This window comes from Panonychus citri, unplaced genomic scaffold (genome assembly GCF_014898815.1).
Source record: "Panonychus citri isolate SS breed McGregor unplaced genomic scaffold, ASM1489881v1 Contig00138, whole genome shotgun sequence".
Lineage (NCBI taxonomy): Eukaryota > Metazoa > Arthropoda > Arachnida > Trombidiformes > Tetranychidae > Panonychus > Panonychus citri.
In genome coordinates, this window is record NW_026515543.1 from 4675671 (window position 1) to 4693979 (window position 18309).

Consider the following 18309-nt stretch of genomic DNA (forward strand, 5'->3'; position numbering starts at 1 on the left):
ATTGATGATTCTGTTTACATCTTCTTCTAATCCATGATGCCTCCTAATTCCCAACAAATGGATTTCCAGAAAGAGATCATGAAATTTATATAAATATTATTGAGAAAGTTCAAATAGCCGAAGAAAAAATATTCGAATAAATGAAAAAAATGAACTAATTGTTGTTTACATTTTTCGAAATGAATTGATTAATCTTTTCTCGGTAAATTCATTAGTTTTAATGGTAAGTTTTTGTTTATCTCTCTTTAAATTTTATGTAAAAAACAAAGTAATTAGCAAAGAAGAAGCGAAAAAAATTATTTCCATAATTTTTTGATGGACATGTTACGTTCGGCATCTTTTTGCATAACTTTGGCCACGGCCATTTCGAAATCTTCTTGGGTCACATGGACACGTCTCTCTCGAAGGGCATACATACCCGCCTCGGTACAAACACCTTTGACCTCTGCACCAGAAGCACCGGGCATCATCTCAGCGATTTTACGTAAATTAATTCCTCGAGTAAGATTCATTTTCCTCGAGTGAATTTTAAGAATATCCAAACGAGCTTCTTCATTTGGGGGTGGGAATTCAATTTTACGATCAATTCGACCTGGACGAAGAAGAGCTGGATCGAGAATATCTATTCTGTTGGTCGCCATGATAACTTTGATATTTTTAGTTGCCTCGAAACCATCAAGTTGATTGAGAAGCTCCAACATGGTACGTTGTACCTCAGAATCACCACCAGAACTTGATTCTATACGAGATGAACCGATAGAATCAATCTCATCCATGAAGATAATTGAAGGTGCATGTTCTCGAGCCATGACGAACAGTTCACGAACCATACGTGAACCTTCACCGATGAATTTTTGAACTAACTCGGAACCTGAGACTCTAATGAAAGTACAATCGGTATGGTGAGCAACAGCTCGAGCCAACAAAGTTTTTCCAGTTCCTGGTGGACCATAAAGCAATACACCTGTAGAAATTTTCAAAATTAGTACATTAATAAAATATTAATTGAACTTTCAAAAAGATAATTGAAAGACTAATTTACCTTTGGGTTGAGCTATACCAAGAGCTTCAAATAGTTCAGGATGTTTAACAGGTAACTCAATGACCTCTTTGATTTCTTGAATTTGTTTACCTAAACCACCAACCATTTCATATGTTGAATCGGGAACCTTTTCAACCATCATAAGGCTTACCAAAGGATCTACTTTATTAGGTAATATTTTATGTAATGTGTAACTATCATTTCGAAGGGCAACTCGACAGTTTGGTGTTACATCCGCAATATCAATGTTCTTATCGATGTCAACCACAAATTTTCCCTCTGGGTGAACTTTAACCAGAACCTTTTTCTTATCAATTGGTTTAACAACTTCACCGACATAAGAACCTTGTTCTTGAAGCAATTGAAGCTCCTCCCGTAACATTCTGACTGTCGAAACATAAAAAGGAAAAAAGAATAGAAAATTAAATTTAAATAAAATAACAAAAAATGAAAATCATCATCAGAATATAAATTAAAATCCTGTCACAATAGTGACAATCTCTCAACTCATTAATACCCTTTCATCTTAATCTGAACCTTGGCCTTGAGTTACAAGAGAATAAAGTTAACATTTCAGATCAAGTGAAAAATGATGATTTATAAATTTTATGACAATGAGAGATTGTAGAAATTAAATAAATCCATTAATCAAGACTTACCTTTAGCGTTAAGCTCATTTCTTTGAGCTTGAAGACGACGCAAGTTTTGTGTCTTTTCAGTAACAACTAATTGTAATTCTTCAATCTTGGTGATGTAATAGGCCTTTAAACCCTCACCTCGACGTTCATCTATTTCCATTTCAGGCATGGTGACAATCAGAATAAATAATCAGCAATAAACAATCAACAAATTAAACCAACACAATCAGAGACCAAGAAAAATACTCAAGATGATTTGCAGATTAAAAGGGAGCACATATTAATTATCGAATTACGAACAATTGCTTTTCTTTTTAACGCCGATAAAATATTCTCACCTTGAGTAGGTGAGATTAGCTAATTTTCTAATGTTGGTAAATTCACTATTTTGTTGATTATTTTACAAAATTAATTCTTAGAAAAATTAAAACAATTAAAAATTTTCGGCTTAACAACAATTTAATTAACAGACGGTCTCTTGTCGGTCACTCCATCTGGTGAATCTTTTTTTCCCTTTTTTTCATTGTTTTGATTTTTAAATTGAACTTAAAGTTGAATTTTTGATTATAAGGTAATATTTGTAATTAAATTGTTGATTGATTTTATTTATTTCTAATTGTTTGGTTTGTTGGTTTGGTTGGTTTTTTCATCCCTTATTTGGATTAGTTGATTTTATTAGTATGTCGGTGACTGGTGTTACTATTACTCCACCAGCAACAACTGGATGGCCAAAAGTGAAAACTGAATCAGGAGAAAGACAATCAACTTATACCGGCAAATATTTAGCTTCAAATAATTTACTCTCGATTACCTGTGATCGAACAATTAATCTGTAAGTAAAGACTAGAAGAGTGAAAAAGATTAACTAAAACCACCATAATTAAAAAAGCGTTTCAATTGCCTTAATTCTAAAATCTTTTTTTCTTCCTCTTGTGCCAAGTACTCTTTTCATCACCATGTTACTTACACTTTTACCATTTTCCATTTCTCTATTAGATATCCATTATCAAATTATACTTTTGGTACTAAAGATGCTCTATTTGAGAAAGATCCTTCAGTTCCTGCTCGATTTCAACGAATGAAAGATGAATTTGAAAAGGTCGGAATGAGAAGATCAGTTGAAGGAGTTTTACTTGTCCATGAACATCGACTTCCTCATGTTTTACTCCTTCAATTAGGAACAACTTTCTTTAAATTACCTGGAGGTGAATTAAAAGCAGGAGAAGATGAAGTCGAAGGACTAAAAAGACTTCTAACCGAAACACTAGGTCGTCAAGATGGAATAGCCAATGAGTGGACAATTGAAGATACAATTGGTAATTGGTGGAGACCCAATTTTGAGCCACCCCAATATCCATATGTACCACCACATATAACCAAACCCAAGGAACACAAGAGACTATTTTTGGTCCAATTACCTGAGAAAGCTTTATTTGCCGTACCTAAGAATTATAAATTAGTGGCCGCTCCACTTTTCGAGCTGTATGACAATGCTCAAGGCTATGGACCGATCATCTCATCTTTACCTCAAACCTTAAGTCGATTCAATTTCATTTATCTTTGAACAGCTACAAGAAATTCAATCATCTCATAAAAATCGTATTCATTTCCATGTCCTCAGCATCGACCTTTCTTTTCCTTTAATCAATCTTAAACTATGTATCGTTCACCTTGATTATCGCTAAATTATAAATCACAAAGTAATCACGACTATAGTTTTGCTCTCCCGACGTTACATGTATTTATTTTATTCCTATTTTTGTAAATCATCAAACTGTAAACTCAGTGAAAATCAATCACGACAAAAAATCATCCTTTCGGTAAATTAATTAACAAGATTCTCTCTTTGTTCACAATCAATCATGTTTATTTCACACTAAAGGGAAACAAATTGCTTAACAATAATTATAATCAACATGACAATTCAAGGTTTTCAGATTCAATTTCTGGGGAAAAGTTTAATTGTAAGTGGTTGAGTTGGTTTAATGGTAACATCCATCTCGAATTTAACTTGATCAACTGATTGGGTTGATATGAAACGATATTTTCTCATCAAGTGAATGATGAACAATTTCATCTCGATCATCGCGAATCTCTGGCCAATACAAGATCGTTTACCGTTACCGAAAGGGATGTAGGCATATTTGGGTATGGACGCGAATCGATCAGGTTCAAATCGATCGGGGTCAAAGGTGTCGGGATTTTCCCAAACTTTTGAATCTCTATGAATATGATAATACGAGAAAACGAGAGCTGTCCCTTTGGGAATTGTGTATTGGTCAACGGTCACTTCGGTTTCTAATCGACGGGCGAGAAGTGGAATCGGTGGGAAAAGTCTCATCGACTCTTTAATACACTGATCTAAATAAGTTAATTTACTGATTCCTTCTAAATTGTCACAATAATCAGAGCCGTTCTCATCAAGGTGATTTGCAATCTCTTCATAAAGTTTATCCTGACAATTGAGATTATTGCCTGAAAGAGATGAAGACGATTAAGTATAAAAATGGAAACAAAATTTAATTGTTAACTCACCCAATAGAAAGAGTGTCCATCTTAGTCCAGTAGCAATTGTATCATGTCCAGCGATGATTAAATTAAGAATCTCTTCTTTCATTCCTTCCATGTTGATAGATTTAGTTTGATCATTTGAATTTTCATCATAATGATCAAGTAGCAAATCAATAAAGTCACTTTTTCTTTCCAATAAATCACAATTACCATTATTATCTATTTTCTCATTTCTTTGCATTAATCGCTCCTTAATTCTTGATTGCATGAAATTATCAATTCGTTCAACTGCTTGTTTGAAAAACTGTCCAACTTTCGACAGATTAAAAGTCCAATCAAGGTAAAGAAACGGATTAAGTATTCGAGCGATCACAATTTTCTCACCTTCCTCTAAATCGGCAAGAAGTACCTTCTTAAAATTGGGTAAATCTACAATAGGAACAGACATTGTATTCTCGAAAATAATGTCCACCGATGTTGTATGAATGTACGAGGCCATGTCGATCTGTGATACCCGTTGACAGTCATGTCTTTGGTCATCGAGGTAAAGGATTGATTCATTGCAGGCAAATAAGTCGATAAACTTTTACTATTAAAAAACGGTTCAATCATCCGACGTCGAGCCTTCCACTTAGGTCCATGACTGACCACAAGACCGTCTCGAAGTCCAAGAAATTTGTACCCGTAACCTTTGTCATGATTTGGTTTACTTAGAACAGCCTAATGATTTAAATTACACAAAGGAAAAGTTTAATTGCTGAGAAAACTCATGTTTACCTAAGCAATATGATTAACTCAATGAAAACTTTTAAAATGTAGAAAGAAAAAGTTAATTGATTAAACTAATTGTTACCTCAGTTGACCGATAATCAGTACATGTGACAACCGGATACCAACTTAACCAGAACACGAAAACGCCATCATTTGGACGTTGCGACCTTTGGGACAAGAGAAACTCAGCCGTCGATGCTGAAGGAGAGACACAATTAGTTATCGTTAACTAATTGTTGACAGTTAGAAATAAATTTATCACTCACTTGATTTATTTTCAGATGGAAATGGAAACGAAGGTAAAAGTTGCTTCAAGTTACCAAGTAAAAAGTGACCTTTGTCCTGAGGGAAGTTTTTAAAATGGCGGACGAATCGTAATCCCAAATATAATTGTCTAATTAACCAAAATAAAAGACAAAAAGTTAATCCAGTTACTATCATTTGAACAGATTTAGATTTAGATATTAAAGTTTGTTGTTGATCCATTGATCAGTTTTGGACACACGAACGATTATCGACTTTGTATCGAACTAAAAATTAAGATGATCAATTGAGGAAAGACAATTTAGTCGGTAATCAATTAAAAGGGATTCTGATTCTGGTTCTTCAAGAATCTGTCAATTTCTCGGGAAAATCTAAATTTCGATTAATTTGTAATTAATTAGGATTACAAAATACTTTAGGTTTGCGTAAATAAAACTCTAATTATAAACATGCCCGAAGGCCAATTAAGTTTAAATTATTTTATTTGCTCATTGTTACCGCTGTTGATTAAAACGTAAACATGTTATTAACTTTAATTAGTGAGCTTTGGATGAAAATTAAATGAATTTACTATTAAATTGTGAAGGGTAAAGGTTGTAAACAGTTGAGTGATTTAACGATTTAATAAAGTAATTAGCTGGATTAACGGAGATCATTCTAATTTGTTAATTAGTCTTTTATTCATGTGAGGAAAGTTTCAGAGTCTCCGCAATTAAGAATCGTAATAATTAACAGTTTAAAGTTAATTTTCTTTCTGTAATTAGTGCTAGAATTAAATCAATAAAATTCTAATTGTCATAAAATATAAAGATTAACCTAAAGGGAAACCCCTAAGTCCATTTAATGGCGATTACAATAATTTACTAAATGAATATTTTTCATTAGAATTGATTTTGTTATTATTTCTCTAGAATTAAAAATACAATTCAACACATTTTGTTTAATTACTAATGAGTAATTTAATTTCCTTGTTTCATTGGTAGATAGTTTTTTGGACTTGAGAATAATGTGAAATCTTTATGCCATCATTTTCGTTTACTTGTTAATCGATTTTTTCAAAAAGTTCTATTGTACATCTCGGGTTGCCCATTATTCATTGGTTGCATGTAAGGTGCGTTTCCTGGACTAGATGAATATTGAGCTCGATTCCTATTTCTTAATTCTTCATAAGTTAACTTGGATTTTTCAGTTTGATCGACTACTTTTCGTGTTCTAAAACCTGGATCATTGGCATAAATATCATCAGGAACGAATCCGGTGTCATCTTTATTCTGGATTGACTTTGAATCTAAGGAGAATTCGGTTAAATCTTTACCATCTAATGACAATTCATCTGTAAATTCACTAGGAGAATTTGATTGTCGCTGCCTATTGAAACGATTGTAAGGTGAATATTGTGTTCCAGTGGTTGGTTGATTATAACCCTGAGAGAAGTTAAAATCACCAGAATCGCCCGAAAACGTATTACCAGGGTTATTTCCTAAAGAATGAAAATAAAAGTAGATTAACAGTTTTATCCAATTTTTGATAATCAGAAACTTACCATATCCCATTTGCATTCTAACTTGTTGGGCAAACGGTGACATTGACGGAGATTCCGCAATTCGACGTTTCAATTCATTTCTAGTAGTAAATTGAGCGACATAAGAAGCCGTACAGAGGTAAATACCATAAGTCCATCCACTGGGTTTGAATAATTTCTTCTGGTGAGCCATATAAATAGCACCACAACCAATTAAAGCAGCAGGTAAAACTATAAGAGAGATGAAAGAAATGAGCAAATTAAAACGAATGATGAAATCGGAGTGCAAATTGAGAGTTTACATTTGTTAAGCATAACATTTTTCTGAGTCTCCTTAAAGATTTTGATATCTTCCTCAGATAATGAAGGCACCGACGGTGTTGAATGAGCCGGTGAACCAGCAATTCCTGCAGGTCTATTGTAAAAAGATGGCGGCTGCTGTTGACCATAATATGGATTAGCAGGTTGATTTTGAAAACCAGGTTGTTGTTGTTGAGGTGGTGGACTCGGTGGTGAATATGATTGACCCACAGCATTAGGGTTATATGGTTGTTGATAATTACCACCATCGTAGCCACTAGATTGTGAATCTGAACCAAAATAACCACCACGATTATAATCACCTTGCATCTTGTTGATCAAAAGAAAAGAAAACAATAAACAATTCCAACGATAAATCACCAAATTACCAAACACAAGAAGAATAATCAGCTGAGCCCAATTCTTATTGTTTTCTTAAAACAAACTTGCAATTAAATAAACGAAAAAACTAATTACTATCAAATGTCATCTCTTAATTCTCAATTTTTATCAGAATTCAATCAAACTCAATTAAATTTAATTTTCTTCCAGAAAAATTTTTTGTTATTCCAAATGATTCCTTTTCTCGCCAACAGATGGCCAACAAGTCGATGAACAAAATGTCAACCGCTTATTATGAACTCGATTAAAAAGTTAATTAAAAAGTTAATTAAAAGATTTAATAATTAAAGTAATTATTACAATTGAGGGAGCAAAATCTGACTAATACTAGAATCAACTAAATTGTTGACTAAATTTTCCCATTCAATTTATCATAATTTAATTTGACAATTTCATCAATAGGAAACAATTAAGATCAATAAATATTTGAAATGAAAATTGATTGATTGATATTGAAAAAGTTTCATAATCAATATGCTTTAATCACAACAAAGGTCAAATCAATCAGTATTAACAAGACAATATAAATCTGATTAGAAATAGAAAACGACTGATTAAATTTAACCCACAATATGATTTATCCAATGGTCATTGTTTTAAATACATTGTAATCATTAGATTACAAGAGACAATAGTTAAATTACTCAATCAAAATACTAATTGTTTTCATGTTTGAGTGTTGAAGTTTTATGTTCAATCAGTTGACGAAAACACAACGATGATCTGACTGATTAGATTAAATTGTTTTCTCAATCGTTGATACAAAATCTAAAACTTTTTCCAAGTTAGTTAACAAGAAGAAGAACAATCAAAATTCAATAAACTATACTATTAATAAGAATTAATTAACTAGAAGGTTAATCGATTGATATTTTTCTGTTCGAACGGTAAATTAACTTGATTGTCGGTCTCTCTTCGTGTTATCAATTCGATATCATTCAAATCGACGCCTCCACTTAGCGATTTGTGTAACATCCTTTAAGAGAAAATTAAATCAATTCGATTACCTTAATTCACTTTCACTTAAGATTAAGTGAATCAGTGAATCCGAAACTGGTTCGATTAAATCTTAACATTCTCTTTGATTGTCAACGTTTCGTAATTAGATTGATTAATCTCATCATTAACTTTCTCTTTGCTCTTCTATTGCTCTTGGTTTGTTGGTAATCGTTAAATTGTCAATTAGATGTTTACAATCTGTAAAAGTGTTAACAATTAAAATAATGTCTTCAAGTAGAAAGTCAAGTTTAACTCTTCCTGGACAATTAACTAATGGACCAAAATTAATCTACGGTGTCACCGATAAACCAACATTCATGATAACCCTTGCATTAGGATTACAGGTGAGTTAATTATCTACAATTAATATTTACAAGCTAATTGTGTGTTCTAAATCATTTCTTTGTTTACATAATTAGTTTTTACTCTTGACCTTGATTCGGTTTGAAGAGTAAAAATTGACTCATTTTTAATTGACTTAAATTATGAATTTCTAATGAACAATCAATAATATTATCAGAATTTTATTGCTGAATTTGGTAACTTTATGGCCTATGTTTACATGGTGTCCCCTTACCTTTGTATCAACGACAATGACCCGGCCCGTGGGCATATTTTATCCACGTGCTTCCTAACTGCTGGAATCGCATCTCTACTCATGGCTACTTTTGGTGTCAGGTAAGTTTAATCCTCTTCTCTTAATCAACTCCTAATCTCCATCATAATGTACATGGTAACTAATTAATTGCATGTAATTAACTTCTTTTAGATTACCTGTTGCTCAAGGAACAGCTTTTTACTTCTTGTTACCGATCATATCTTACTTTGAATCTACAGAAGATAAATGTTCAATTCTTCAGAGAGAATTCAATGGAACCATACCAATGAATACTCCAGGTTATCATGAAGCTTGGACAGAGAGGATGAGAATCCTTCAAGGATCCATTTTAATCACTTCTATCGCAGAAATGATCATCGGATTAACTGGTTTCTTTGGATTTCTATTCAAATTCATTACTCCCTTAACCATGAGCCCGATGGTTATTCAACTTGGCATTTCATTATCTCCCATGGCTGCTGAGAAAGCGAATCAAAACTGGCTCATATCAGGATTGTAAGTGGACAATTAGTTGATTACTATGATAATTATTGGGATTATTTCTTTTCTTCCTCTCAGAACGATTCTTCTGATTACTATATTTTCTCAATATATGACCAATATTTTCATTCCAATACCGAAGAGTAAAAGAAACGATCAACGAACTGTTTACAGAAAATTCTATGCTTTCAAAATGTTCGGTGTAAGTAAAACAATTACAATTACGATTACGAATATTATATGATTATCTTTTTACCTGTGCTTGAATACTGAGCAATTAGGATGATCAATCAAATCCATTTACGATAATACTTGTTATCAATTTTTATTGTTAACGTTTGATCAACGAAAATGTTTCACAATATAAAATTTATCGACCATGTAAATGATTAACTAATTAGCTTTTTTGTTGATAAAATTTGTCTGAATTTAGGTTAATTGATGGGTCTCATTAACCCATTGAAAGTTAATCAAAGGTTTTGTTATAATAATACTTAATAATTTTCGTTACCTTTTGATCAATCGTTGGTTTAATTGTTGTTTATCTTTTTCTCTTACGATAGATTTTACTGTCTATCTTAATTGCTTGGACAGTTTGTGTAATTGGAACGCGATATAATCTATTGAAAGATAATGATGCAGCTCGAATTGATAATATTGACACTCACATGATTTCTGCTTCTCCCTGGTTTCGAGTAGCTTATCCCTTCCAATGGGGACTACCGATCATCTCATTCCCTGCGATCTTAATTGTCTTCACTGGACTTGTAACATCGATGTCCGACAATATGGGCGATTATTATGCTTGTTCCGCAATTTCCAATTGTCCACCACCTCCGGTTGTCGTTGTTAATCGAGCCATTTTTATCGAAGGCATTGGAAGTGTTTTCTCAGCGATTTTCGGCTCATCGGCTGCTCTAAGTTCCTACAGTTCTAATGTCGGCAGTATCGCCATAACCAAAGTAGCGAGTCGTCGAGTCACTCAAATGTTTGGACTTTGTTTAATTCTATTCAGTATGTGTGGTAAACTATCGGCTCTATTTGTCTCTATTCCACCTCCCGTGATGGGCGGTGTTTTCTTCGTAATGACTTCTATGATTATCGCTGTTGGACTTAATATTCTTAAAGATATCGACTTTGAATCTCCTCGAAATCTTTATATTCTGGGAATTTCGGTTACCCTTGGGTCAACTATACCAACATTTTTTTCCTCCCCTGGTAATATTGAAAATTCTGTTGAAAGTTTACGTTGGCTTTTAGAAAATGAAACAATTCAAAAATTGTTAACTAACGGAATGTTAATCACTGGATTAACTGGTCTAATTTTGGATAACACGATTCCCGGAACTTTACTTGAACGAGGTTTACAAACTCATGAAAATCTACCATCGGGTTCAGTTGTTTCAATGAGAACATATCAAATATACAAATTACCATGGGATTTGGACAATTGGTTCGCGAAGTACTTATCCTTTTTACCAATTTATCTAACAAAAGATGCGATCGTCTAATCAACTTAACCAATTATTATATTAATTTATAATTCTATCAAAATTATCAATCGTTTCTTGAAAGAATACAGAAAAAGTATTCAAATCTATTTATATAAGTCTTTCGAATAGAAAATTATCTTAGAAATAGTAATTTTAACTCTCTATCTCCATCCCTACATCACAATTCTAATTGTTTTCAATTATTTTCTTATTATTAATAATTAAAAAAAAATTCGAATTTTTTTCGAGATTTTAATTCCATGGCCGATAGATGTCACTGTCTATTCGCAAATTGATTTATCAACGATAAGAAAATGATTAAACTTAATCATCTTTGAAACTGAATTAGTTTTGAGAACAATTTGTTGACCTCTCTCACTTGTCAACAATTAACTGTTAATCTGTCACTTTAACGTTAGACTAATTTGTCTAATTAATCTTGGAATTGATTTCGTTTTGTTTTACTTCTGTTTCTTATTTGTGTGATTTATTTTTAAGAGTTTATTTTGTTTTTATTTTACCTTCATTTTGGTTTAATTAATTGATACAAAACAATCACCAAATGAATACCATTAAATGTAATAGAAGGTAAGTAATCTTTTGGAAATTAATTTAGTTTATATTGTAAAGAATTAAGAATATAAATTAAATTTAAAAGAGAGAGAGAGAATAGAATAATTTTGTTGTGTCTTCATCCAATTTGTGTTTTTTTTTCTCTTTTTCTTTGTGTTCTCTTTATTTCTATTCTATAATTTAAATGGTAATATTTTTTTCTTCTTGTGATCATCATCAACAATTTGTTCTTGGCAAAAAATGATGAATTTTAATTCCATCATTAATTTAAAAGACAAGTGAATATAAATGATTTTCCCGAAGAAATTTTAGAGAAAATTTTAATCCAGACTACCACAGATCTAGAAGGATCCATGATGGCGGCTGCTGGTTAGTGAGAGAAGAGAATTTTTTTCTTCCCTATTTGGGTTCAAATTGTTACTCACCGGCAAAAATTTTCTCTTTTCGATTTTTACATTTATTCTTTTTTTTTCTCTCTGTTTGTGTCTTTCTCTTTCATCTTACTTCAATCTTTCATTTCACAGTTTGCAAAAGATGGCGACGAATTATGGTAACAAGATTATCTATGGTCAAGTATTTACTTCAAGATCAATGGTTAGATGACGATGGTAACACAGAAAATCAAGGTTTGTCTTTTGTTTCTTAATAGACTTTGTCATGTGTACAATTAGTGACTTCTAAATTCAGATAATGTTAGTCAATTATAACAAAATAATTAATTATTTCTCTCCATCCCTTGTCTACTATCACTAATCAAACCTTTTCCTCTTCAAATTATTAAACCACTTCAAGTGTAGACTTTTGTAATATTTTATCTCTATGAAAAAAATCCTTAGTTACTTGAATCAATTGATTCACTAACAAATTAACTTGATCAATGTTATTTTCTTTTAATTCATTTCCTATTCCAATTCTCTTTCCTCTTCTCATCTTTTACCAGATATACTAATAGGTATTCCTAAGGCCAGTTACCTGTTTCTCTATGAGAACGGATCTCACCCGAACATTTTATCAAAATGTCTTGGTTGGCTTCCCAATTGTATGGTAAATATCGGTAGGGTTAAGTTCCTGGTTTTATATTTAAATTTGGATTTTTTTCTAACTCTTAAATTCTGTCTTCAATGTTTTAGGTGGTTGAGGTTTGTAGGCCTGATAATCTGGTTGACGAGGAAGCTCTCCTTCAATTAATCAATTCAAAGACAAACATCAAAGGCTTTTTCTGGTATCCTAATCACAATAGACGTCAAGGGGCAGCTCATGCACCACTCAAACTTGAAAATGTTGAAATGGCGGCCATTTGCTCAGGAGAGCCTTTTGCCCTCACTCATACAACTCTTTACTATTGTTGCCGTCAAACGCTCACTCAATTGTACATTTCTAATGAGAATTTATCACCAGCGGCGATATTGCCCAAATTTTGTAACCTTCGTCGTCTTCACATGCTTTATCATGACCGTTAGTATCTTTTCACTTTTTGATGCCTTCAAATGAGTTGAATAAGATGATTTCATGATGTATTTAGATTCTTTTGTCTCAACTTAATTACAGAAGAGTATATTCTCCCTCGATTACTTACCTACAATGGACCTGTTTTAGAGAATCTTGAGATTTTGGAATTGTCGCTCGCAGTTGAATCCATGTTCGATCATGTTACTCACCTTCTTTTATTCTGTCCCAATTTGAAGAGTCTTTTTCTTCGAATAGAAAGTGGTCATCATAATTTTGATAATTCGACAAGTAATAGAAGATTTTTTGAGAACGTTGAAAATCTTGTCATAGAAATAGGAAAATCATGGGTTCGTAAAGTAGAAGTAGTTAAGAACATATTCTTAGTTCAAAAAACTGACTCTTTTTTCTTTACCTTCTTCTTAGGTTTCACATTGTAAATCGGATGATTGGGTTTGTTTTATGGAAATTGTTCGATTATTTCCAAATCTAGAAAATTTAGGTCTACGAAATGTTCAAAATCTTTCAGAAGTTCTTATTCTCTCAGCTCTGCAATGGTCATTTAAATTGAAATTGTTGGACATCAAAACACAAGATGAGATCACAACAAACAAGACAACCCAATTAGATACAATGTCCAACCTCAACGCAGAAAGTTTAGCCTCTTGTCTTTTTTTCCGAAATCGACTTAAAATCGATTGCTCAGTTACTAAATACACCAACGACTACGAAAGTGAAACTGTACAATCGGGAACTTGGCATGTGAAGGAAGGTTTCAATTTCATGGCTCACATTTTTCCGCGAGACTTCGCCTACAGCCCAGTGTTTCTCATCGACATGGACCCACAAAACGATTAAAATTTATCGCAGAAACAATTAATCAACAAAACCGGAATCGTTTAAATTACATATTTTATCAGAAAAAAAACATCGATTACTTTTTAATTGTCAATTATCATATGAAAGTAATTACCTTTGTATCTTTGTAAAACATTTCTAAGTGTAACAATCAAATTGCCAATAATTTATATTGTCTTTTTGGCAATTCTCCAAGACTTATTGAGAGTCGAAATATTAATTCTGTCAATTAATCAAACATATAAAGTTAATTGAATCTAATTGTGATTTAAAAAGCCTTAGATCAATAATCTCAATCGATTGAGATTATCTCAAGTTGATTACATAATAGAATTAATCGAATAATTAACTAAATAATCTGATCTAATCACCCACCTAATCAGATCAACAATTACCTAACAATCAGAACGAACCATTTTCTCTTTTCGTTTTCATCTGAATACATTAATCAACCACTAATTACGAACAATTAACTTGTTTCCTTCGGTAAATAATCTAATTAGTTTTTTTTTACTCTAAATAGAATTGAAAATGATTGATTAAATGAGGATGACAATTAAATCTAATTTTTATATTGTCTATTAATCTTTATATTGAAACAACTGCACTTCCATTGACAATCAAATACTGTTTACTATTTGATTAAATTTCAATAAAGTAATTAATATGATGATGGTTGTATAGTTTTCGCAATTAATTAATTTTCCAAGGACGGAAGAGTTAATTTTCCAAATTAACTTTTTCTTTTTCCATATGAGTATAAAAACTTTTCAATCAAACAAATTGATTGTTATTACTCTTTAGACAGTCTATGTGATTGTTAGTTAATCATCTGTTGATTGTGATTCGTTTAATTGTTAATTTTCTCCAACAAAATGATTAAATTAACAATTTTCGCTCTTGTAACTTTGTGTCTCGCATTCGCCAATGGAGATGGTCAAGAGGAAATGGAAAATGACTCAACCAAATGTGGACAATTGAGAAAGAATATCAGTAAGTAATCATACTCACAATTAAATCTAATTGTTATCACATCTAATTTGTTCATTTGTCACCTCCGATGACCAGTAATCAAAATCGTAGATGTCCAAGCCGATGGACATCAAGCGTCTTGTGCCTGTAAGTATTTACTTGAGTTTCTTATGATTGACCATTGAAAATTTTTCTCTACTTTTGGAAATAGTTAAAAGAACAACTGAAATCGTATCAGAAACTTTCAGTAAGTCGAACTGGTCATTTACTGGACAACAGGAAGTAACATTTTCTTTTCTTTTACAGAAGAAGCTGATTCAGAGATGAATTGTGCTGATGCCTGTAAGAAATTGAAAGAATTGATGAAAGGTAAAGATGAGAATAGGGAAAAGTTGATTTTCCTTTTGAATGTTCTCCTTGTTTTCTAAAAAAAGTTTTTTCTATTTTCTATTACAGAGGAAGATGAACAGATAATCGCAATGTTCAACGAAGTGAAAGAGAAATTACCTGTAAAATCTTGGCTCGAAAAGCTCGGTCAACATTTCGAAGGAAAGAAAAACAAAAATGACGAAAGAACGAAAATGATCGACGAAGAAGGTAAAAAGTGTCACGATTGCACCATGAAGAATATACAAGTAATCGAAAAGAAGTGCGAAGAAATGAACGCCGAAGATCTGGTCAATTCTGTTAAATCTTCTTGTGGTATCTAATCGACTGACCCAAATTCCCGCTCATCGAAATTGTAACTCCCTTTGATTCCATGTTAACAAATCATCAATTTCATTTGTTTCAATTGTTACATGAGATTTGATAAATTCTAGTGATCTGATTAAAAGATTCATCACTATTTTATTCTTAATTATTTCAATTTAATCATCTAAGGTCAAAATACTCGACCCGCTTATAATATTTTGTTGAGACAATTGATTCATTTGAATAGTTTGTCAATTTCTGTTTTATAAAAATAAAAGTTCTCAATCGAAAACAATTAGTTTTTAATTGCATCATATTGTTTTTAATTCTTATAAAAATCTTTTAAATCAAACATGGAAGATATTAAGAAATCAAGGCCACTCTTCCCAGTTCAATAATGGTTATTCTGAGTTGCAATGGACGACAGGGTAAAAGACGATGGGATATATGAGTTACTCATCTAAAAGAAAATTCTTGTCGATTTACAAAAAAAATGGGCTAAGAATTATTTCAAATAAACAGTTCGAATTTTTCTCAAAATATTATGAATTTTAGTAAAAGTTCCCAAACGTTTTCTCCACAGGGTAAATACCAACTACGATTATGATTATCTACATGCACTACATCATTAAGGTCTTTGTGATTGAACTGAAATCATTTCAAATTATGCATGAGTCGACTGTTGGGATAACATTAATTATGGATTTTTTTTTAAATCAAGTCCAATGGTCAACACTAGCGACTCTGTTTCTTGTGAACTAAATTGTCTCAGATCACATGAGCCAATCGATAGTTTCTACCTACAACTGATCAATCTAGATAAATCATATTGTTATGAAAATAATTAGAAAATCGATAAAATTTAAATTCCTTGGCATCTTATCAGGTCATTCGATTGCGTTGAATTGCACAGATATTAGTCGCTTCGTACATTATTAGTCAATGAATTAGAGGTCATTTGGAGGTGAAATTTGACAAATTTTTCTTGATATAAATGACCTAACTGACCTTGAAATTCAGTTAAAACGGAAAAGTGGTCTGTGTTTAAATCGGAATTTCAGTTGAAAAAACTTTAATCATAACGACCGATTAATAGTTTTGGATCCTCGTTCAGACATTTATCAATTTAAATAAATTAATCAACCACTAATTACGACCAATTAACTTTTTCTCTTTGGTAAATAAACTAATTAGTTTTTTTTTCTCATCCAAATGGAATTGAAAACTTGATTGATTAAACGATGATAACAATTTAAATCTAATTTTTCATATTCTATGTTGAAACAACTGTCACATTCATTGGCAATCAAATACTATTTACTATTTGATTAAATTAATTAATTAATATAATGATTGTTGTAAAAATTTTCGCAGTTAGTTAATTGTTTTAATTTTCCAAGGACGGAAGAGTTAATTGTCCAAATTAACTTTCCATTTGAGTATAAAAACTTTTTACCCGAAAACATTGATTGTTATTACTTTTTTGTTATTCATAGTGATTAGTTAATTATCCGTTTGATTGTTAACTCATTTAACCAGCAAAATGATTAAATTAACAATTTTCTGTCTTGTTACTTTGTGTGTCTCATTTACATATGGTGACATCGGAACATGGCCTCAAATTTAAGTCAATGTGGAAAATTAAAAAATGATATTAGTAAGTAATCAAGTTGACAATTAAATTTAATTGTTCGTTGGAAAGAAATCAAAAGTTCCAAGACTATGTTGGCGTTAATTGGTGTTCGAACGACATCTTCGAAACAATCTAAAGTTCTAAATAACTTTTCGAGTTCTAACTTTTGCTTTGTCTTTATTTCTCTTGATGGTCAGTGTCCAAAATCGAGAGTGTCCAAGCCGATGGAACTCAAGCAGCTTGTGCTAGTAAGTAATTAACTTAATATACTTGAGAAATTATCCTAATTGATTAAATCATTTCCCTTGTTTAACAGTAAAAAAAGCAGCTGAAATTGTCATGGATGCGATAAGTAAGTAGATCGATATTTTCGATGACCATTCGAACTTGTAAATTTGATAACTAATTGAATCTATCGAAAATCTATTACAGAGGGAACCGAATTAGAGAAGAACTGTGCAGATGATTGTAAGAAGATGATGGACATGATGAAAGGTAAAAACTTCGTTCGAAATTTTCTATTTTTCTATTGACCAAATTTTGCTACTTTTCGACTTTGTAGAGGATGAAGAAAAAGCTAAGGCCATTTTTACCGAAGTCAAAGATAAACTCATCATGAAGGAATGGCAAGAAAAGATGAAACAGAAACACGAAGAGATGAAAGGCCAAAATCCCGAACGATCTAAATCGTACGAGGAAGAAGGTACAAAGTGTAAAAATTGTGGAATGAAAAACATGCAGGCCGCTGAAAAGAAGTGCAAAGAAATGAACGCCGACGAACTGGTCAATTCCGTCAAATCTTCTTGTAGTTTGTAATCAACTGATCGACAATCGAGACAATTAAGTGTCCATTCGAATATATTTTTATATATTGCCAAATAATCAATTGATTGTTTACCAATATTGAGAAAATCATTGAATTAATATTGGAGAAACAATTTTTTTGATCTAATTTATAATGTGACTTTCAGCTTGAAATTGTTTCAATTAATTGTTCATTATAGCTGATTAAGTGATTCTCTGTTGATTGGTAATTGATTTAATTGTCCATTAAAGTTTCCGTTTAAATCTGCATAAAAAAACAAAATGTATT

At 31.8% G+C, this 18309-nt stretch overlaps 5 protein-coding genes and 1 pseudogene across 5 annotated transcripts; 3 read left to right on the forward strand and 3 right to left on the reverse strand.

The window, feature by feature from the left end:
* Window positions 1-194: 194 nt before the first annotated feature.
* LOC128393437 (26S proteasome regulatory subunit 8) lies at window positions 195-2057 on the reverse strand. The gene is made up of 3 exons (XM_053353622.1): window positions 1702-2057; window positions 1043-1429; window positions 195-964 (listed from the first exon to the last, which is right to left on the reverse strand). Exons 1-3 carry the CDS (start codon window positions 1847-1849, stop codon window positions 297-299), a joined length of 1203 nt encoding a protein of 400 aa, XP_053209597.1. The 5' UTR covers window positions 1850-2057; the 3' UTR covers window positions 195-296.
* Window positions 2058-2212: 155 nt separating this feature from the next.
* Window positions 2213-3536, forward strand: LOC128393442 (cleavage and polyadenylation specificity factor subunit 5-like). The gene is made up of 2 exons (XM_053353628.1): window positions 2213-2512; window positions 2677-3536. Exons 1-2 carry the CDS (start codon window positions 2361-2363, stop codon window positions 3242-3244), a joined length of 720 nt encoding a protein of 239 aa, XP_053209603.1. The 5' UTR covers window positions 2213-2360; the 3' UTR covers window positions 3245-3536.
* Window positions 3537-3619: 83 nt separating this feature from the next.
* LOC128393435 (cytochrome P450 4C1-like) lies at window positions 3620-5614 on the reverse strand (annotated as a pseudogene).
* Window positions 5615-6031: 417 nt separating this feature from the next.
* LOC128393438 (uncharacterized) lies at window positions 6032-7615 on the reverse strand. Its single transcript, XM_053353623.1, has 3 exons — window positions 7051-7615; window positions 6770-6979; window positions 6032-6706 (listed from the first exon to the last, which is right to left on the reverse strand). Exons 1-3 carry the CDS (start codon window positions 7376-7378, stop codon window positions 6282-6284), a joined length of 963 nt encoding a protein of 320 aa, XP_053209598.1. The 5' UTR covers window positions 7379-7615; the 3' UTR covers window positions 6032-6281.
* Window positions 7616-8261: 646 nt separating this feature from the next.
* Window positions 8262-15742, forward strand: LOC128393777 (solute carrier family 23 member 1-like). The gene is made up of 16 exons (XM_053353988.1): window positions 8262-8793; window positions 8970-9127; window positions 9219-9563; window positions 9627-9750; window positions 10112-11053; window positions 11586-11629; window positions 11889-11983; window positions 12139-12240; window positions 12555-12658; window positions 12745-13069; window positions 13163-13410; window positions 13487-14911; window positions 14987-15037; window positions 15102-15137; window positions 15197-15259; window positions 15347-15742. Exons 1-12 carry the CDS (start codon window positions 8674-8676, stop codon window positions 13916-13918), a joined length of 3039 nt encoding a protein of 1012 aa, XP_053209963.1. The 5' UTR covers window positions 8262-8673; the 3' UTR covers window positions 13919-14911; window positions 14987-15037; window positions 15102-15137; window positions 15197-15259; window positions 15347-15742.
* A 1311-nt stretch (window positions 15743-17053) lies between these two features.
* Window positions 17054-18303, forward strand: LOC128393769 (uncharacterized). Its single transcript, XM_053353983.1, has 5 exons — window positions 17054-17240; window positions 17414-17464; window positions 17533-17568; window positions 17649-17711; window positions 17779-18303. The coding sequence occupies exons 1-5, from the start codon at window positions 17195-17197 to the stop codon at window positions 18030-18032; spliced, it is 450 nt and encodes a 149-aa protein (XP_053209958.1). The 5' UTR covers window positions 17054-17194; the 3' UTR covers window positions 18033-18303.
* The last annotated feature ends 6 nt before the right edge of the window (window positions 18304-18309 follow it).

Excerpts from the sequence above, each read along its gene's own strand:
- LOC128393777 (XM_053353988.1), top strand. The coding sequence starts at position 8,674 with ATGTCTTCAAGTAGAAAGTCAAGTTTAACTCTTCCTGGACAATTAACT. Across the intron at positions 9,564-9,626 it reads AACTGGCTCATATCAGGATT|AACGATTCTTCTGATTACTA; the intron begins GTAAGTGGACAA and ends TCTTCCTCTCAG. Across the intron at positions 11,630-11,888 it reads ACCATTAAATGTAATAGAAG|ACAAGTGAATATAAATGATT; the intron begins GTAAGTAATCTT and ends TTAATTTAAAAG.
- LOC128393437 (XM_053353622.1), bottom strand. The coding sequence starts at position 1,849 with ATGCCTGAAATGGAAATAGATGAACGTCGAGGTGAGGGTTTAAAGGCC. Across the intron at positions 1,430-1,701 it reads AAATGAGCTTAACGCTAAAG|TCAGAATGTTACGGGAGGAG; the intron begins GTAAGTCTTGAT and ends ATGTTTCGACAG. Across the intron at positions 965-1,042 it reads TGGTATAGCTCAACCCAAAG|GTGTATTGCTTTATGGTCCA; the intron begins GTAAATTAGTCT and ends AAATTTCTACAG.
- LOC128393438 (XM_053353623.1), bottom strand. The coding sequence starts at position 7,378 with ATGCAAGGTGATTATAATCGTGGTGGTTATTTTGGTTCAGATTCACAA. Across the intron at positions 6,980-7,050 it reads AAATGTTATGCTTAACAAAT|TTTTACCTGCTGCTTTAATT; the intron begins GTAAACTCTCAA and ends TCTCTCTTATAG. Across the intron at positions 6,707-6,769 it reads TAGAATGCAAATGGGATATG|GAAATAACCCTGGTAATACG; the intron begins GTAAGTTTCTGA and ends TTCATTCTTTAG.
- LOC128393442 (XM_053353628.1), top strand. The coding sequence starts at position 2,361 with ATGTCGGTGACTGGTGTTACTATTACTCCACCAGCAACAACTGGATGG. Across the intron at positions 2,513-2,676 it reads TGTGATCGAACAATTAATCT|ATATCCATTATCAAATTATA; the intron begins GTAAGTAAAGAC and ends TTTCTCTATTAG.
- LOC128393769 (XM_053353983.1), top strand. The coding sequence starts at position 17,195 with ATGGCCTCAAATTTAAGTCAATGTGGAAAATTAAAAAATGATATTA. Across the intron at positions 17,569-17,648 it reads AATTGTCATGGATGCGATAA|AGGGAACCGAATTAGAGAAG; the intron begins GTAAGTAGATCG and ends AATCTATTACAG. Across the intron at positions 17,712-17,778 it reads GATGATGGACATGATGAAAG|AGGATGAAGAAAAAGCTAAG; the intron begins GTAAAAACTTCG and ends TCGACTTTGTAG.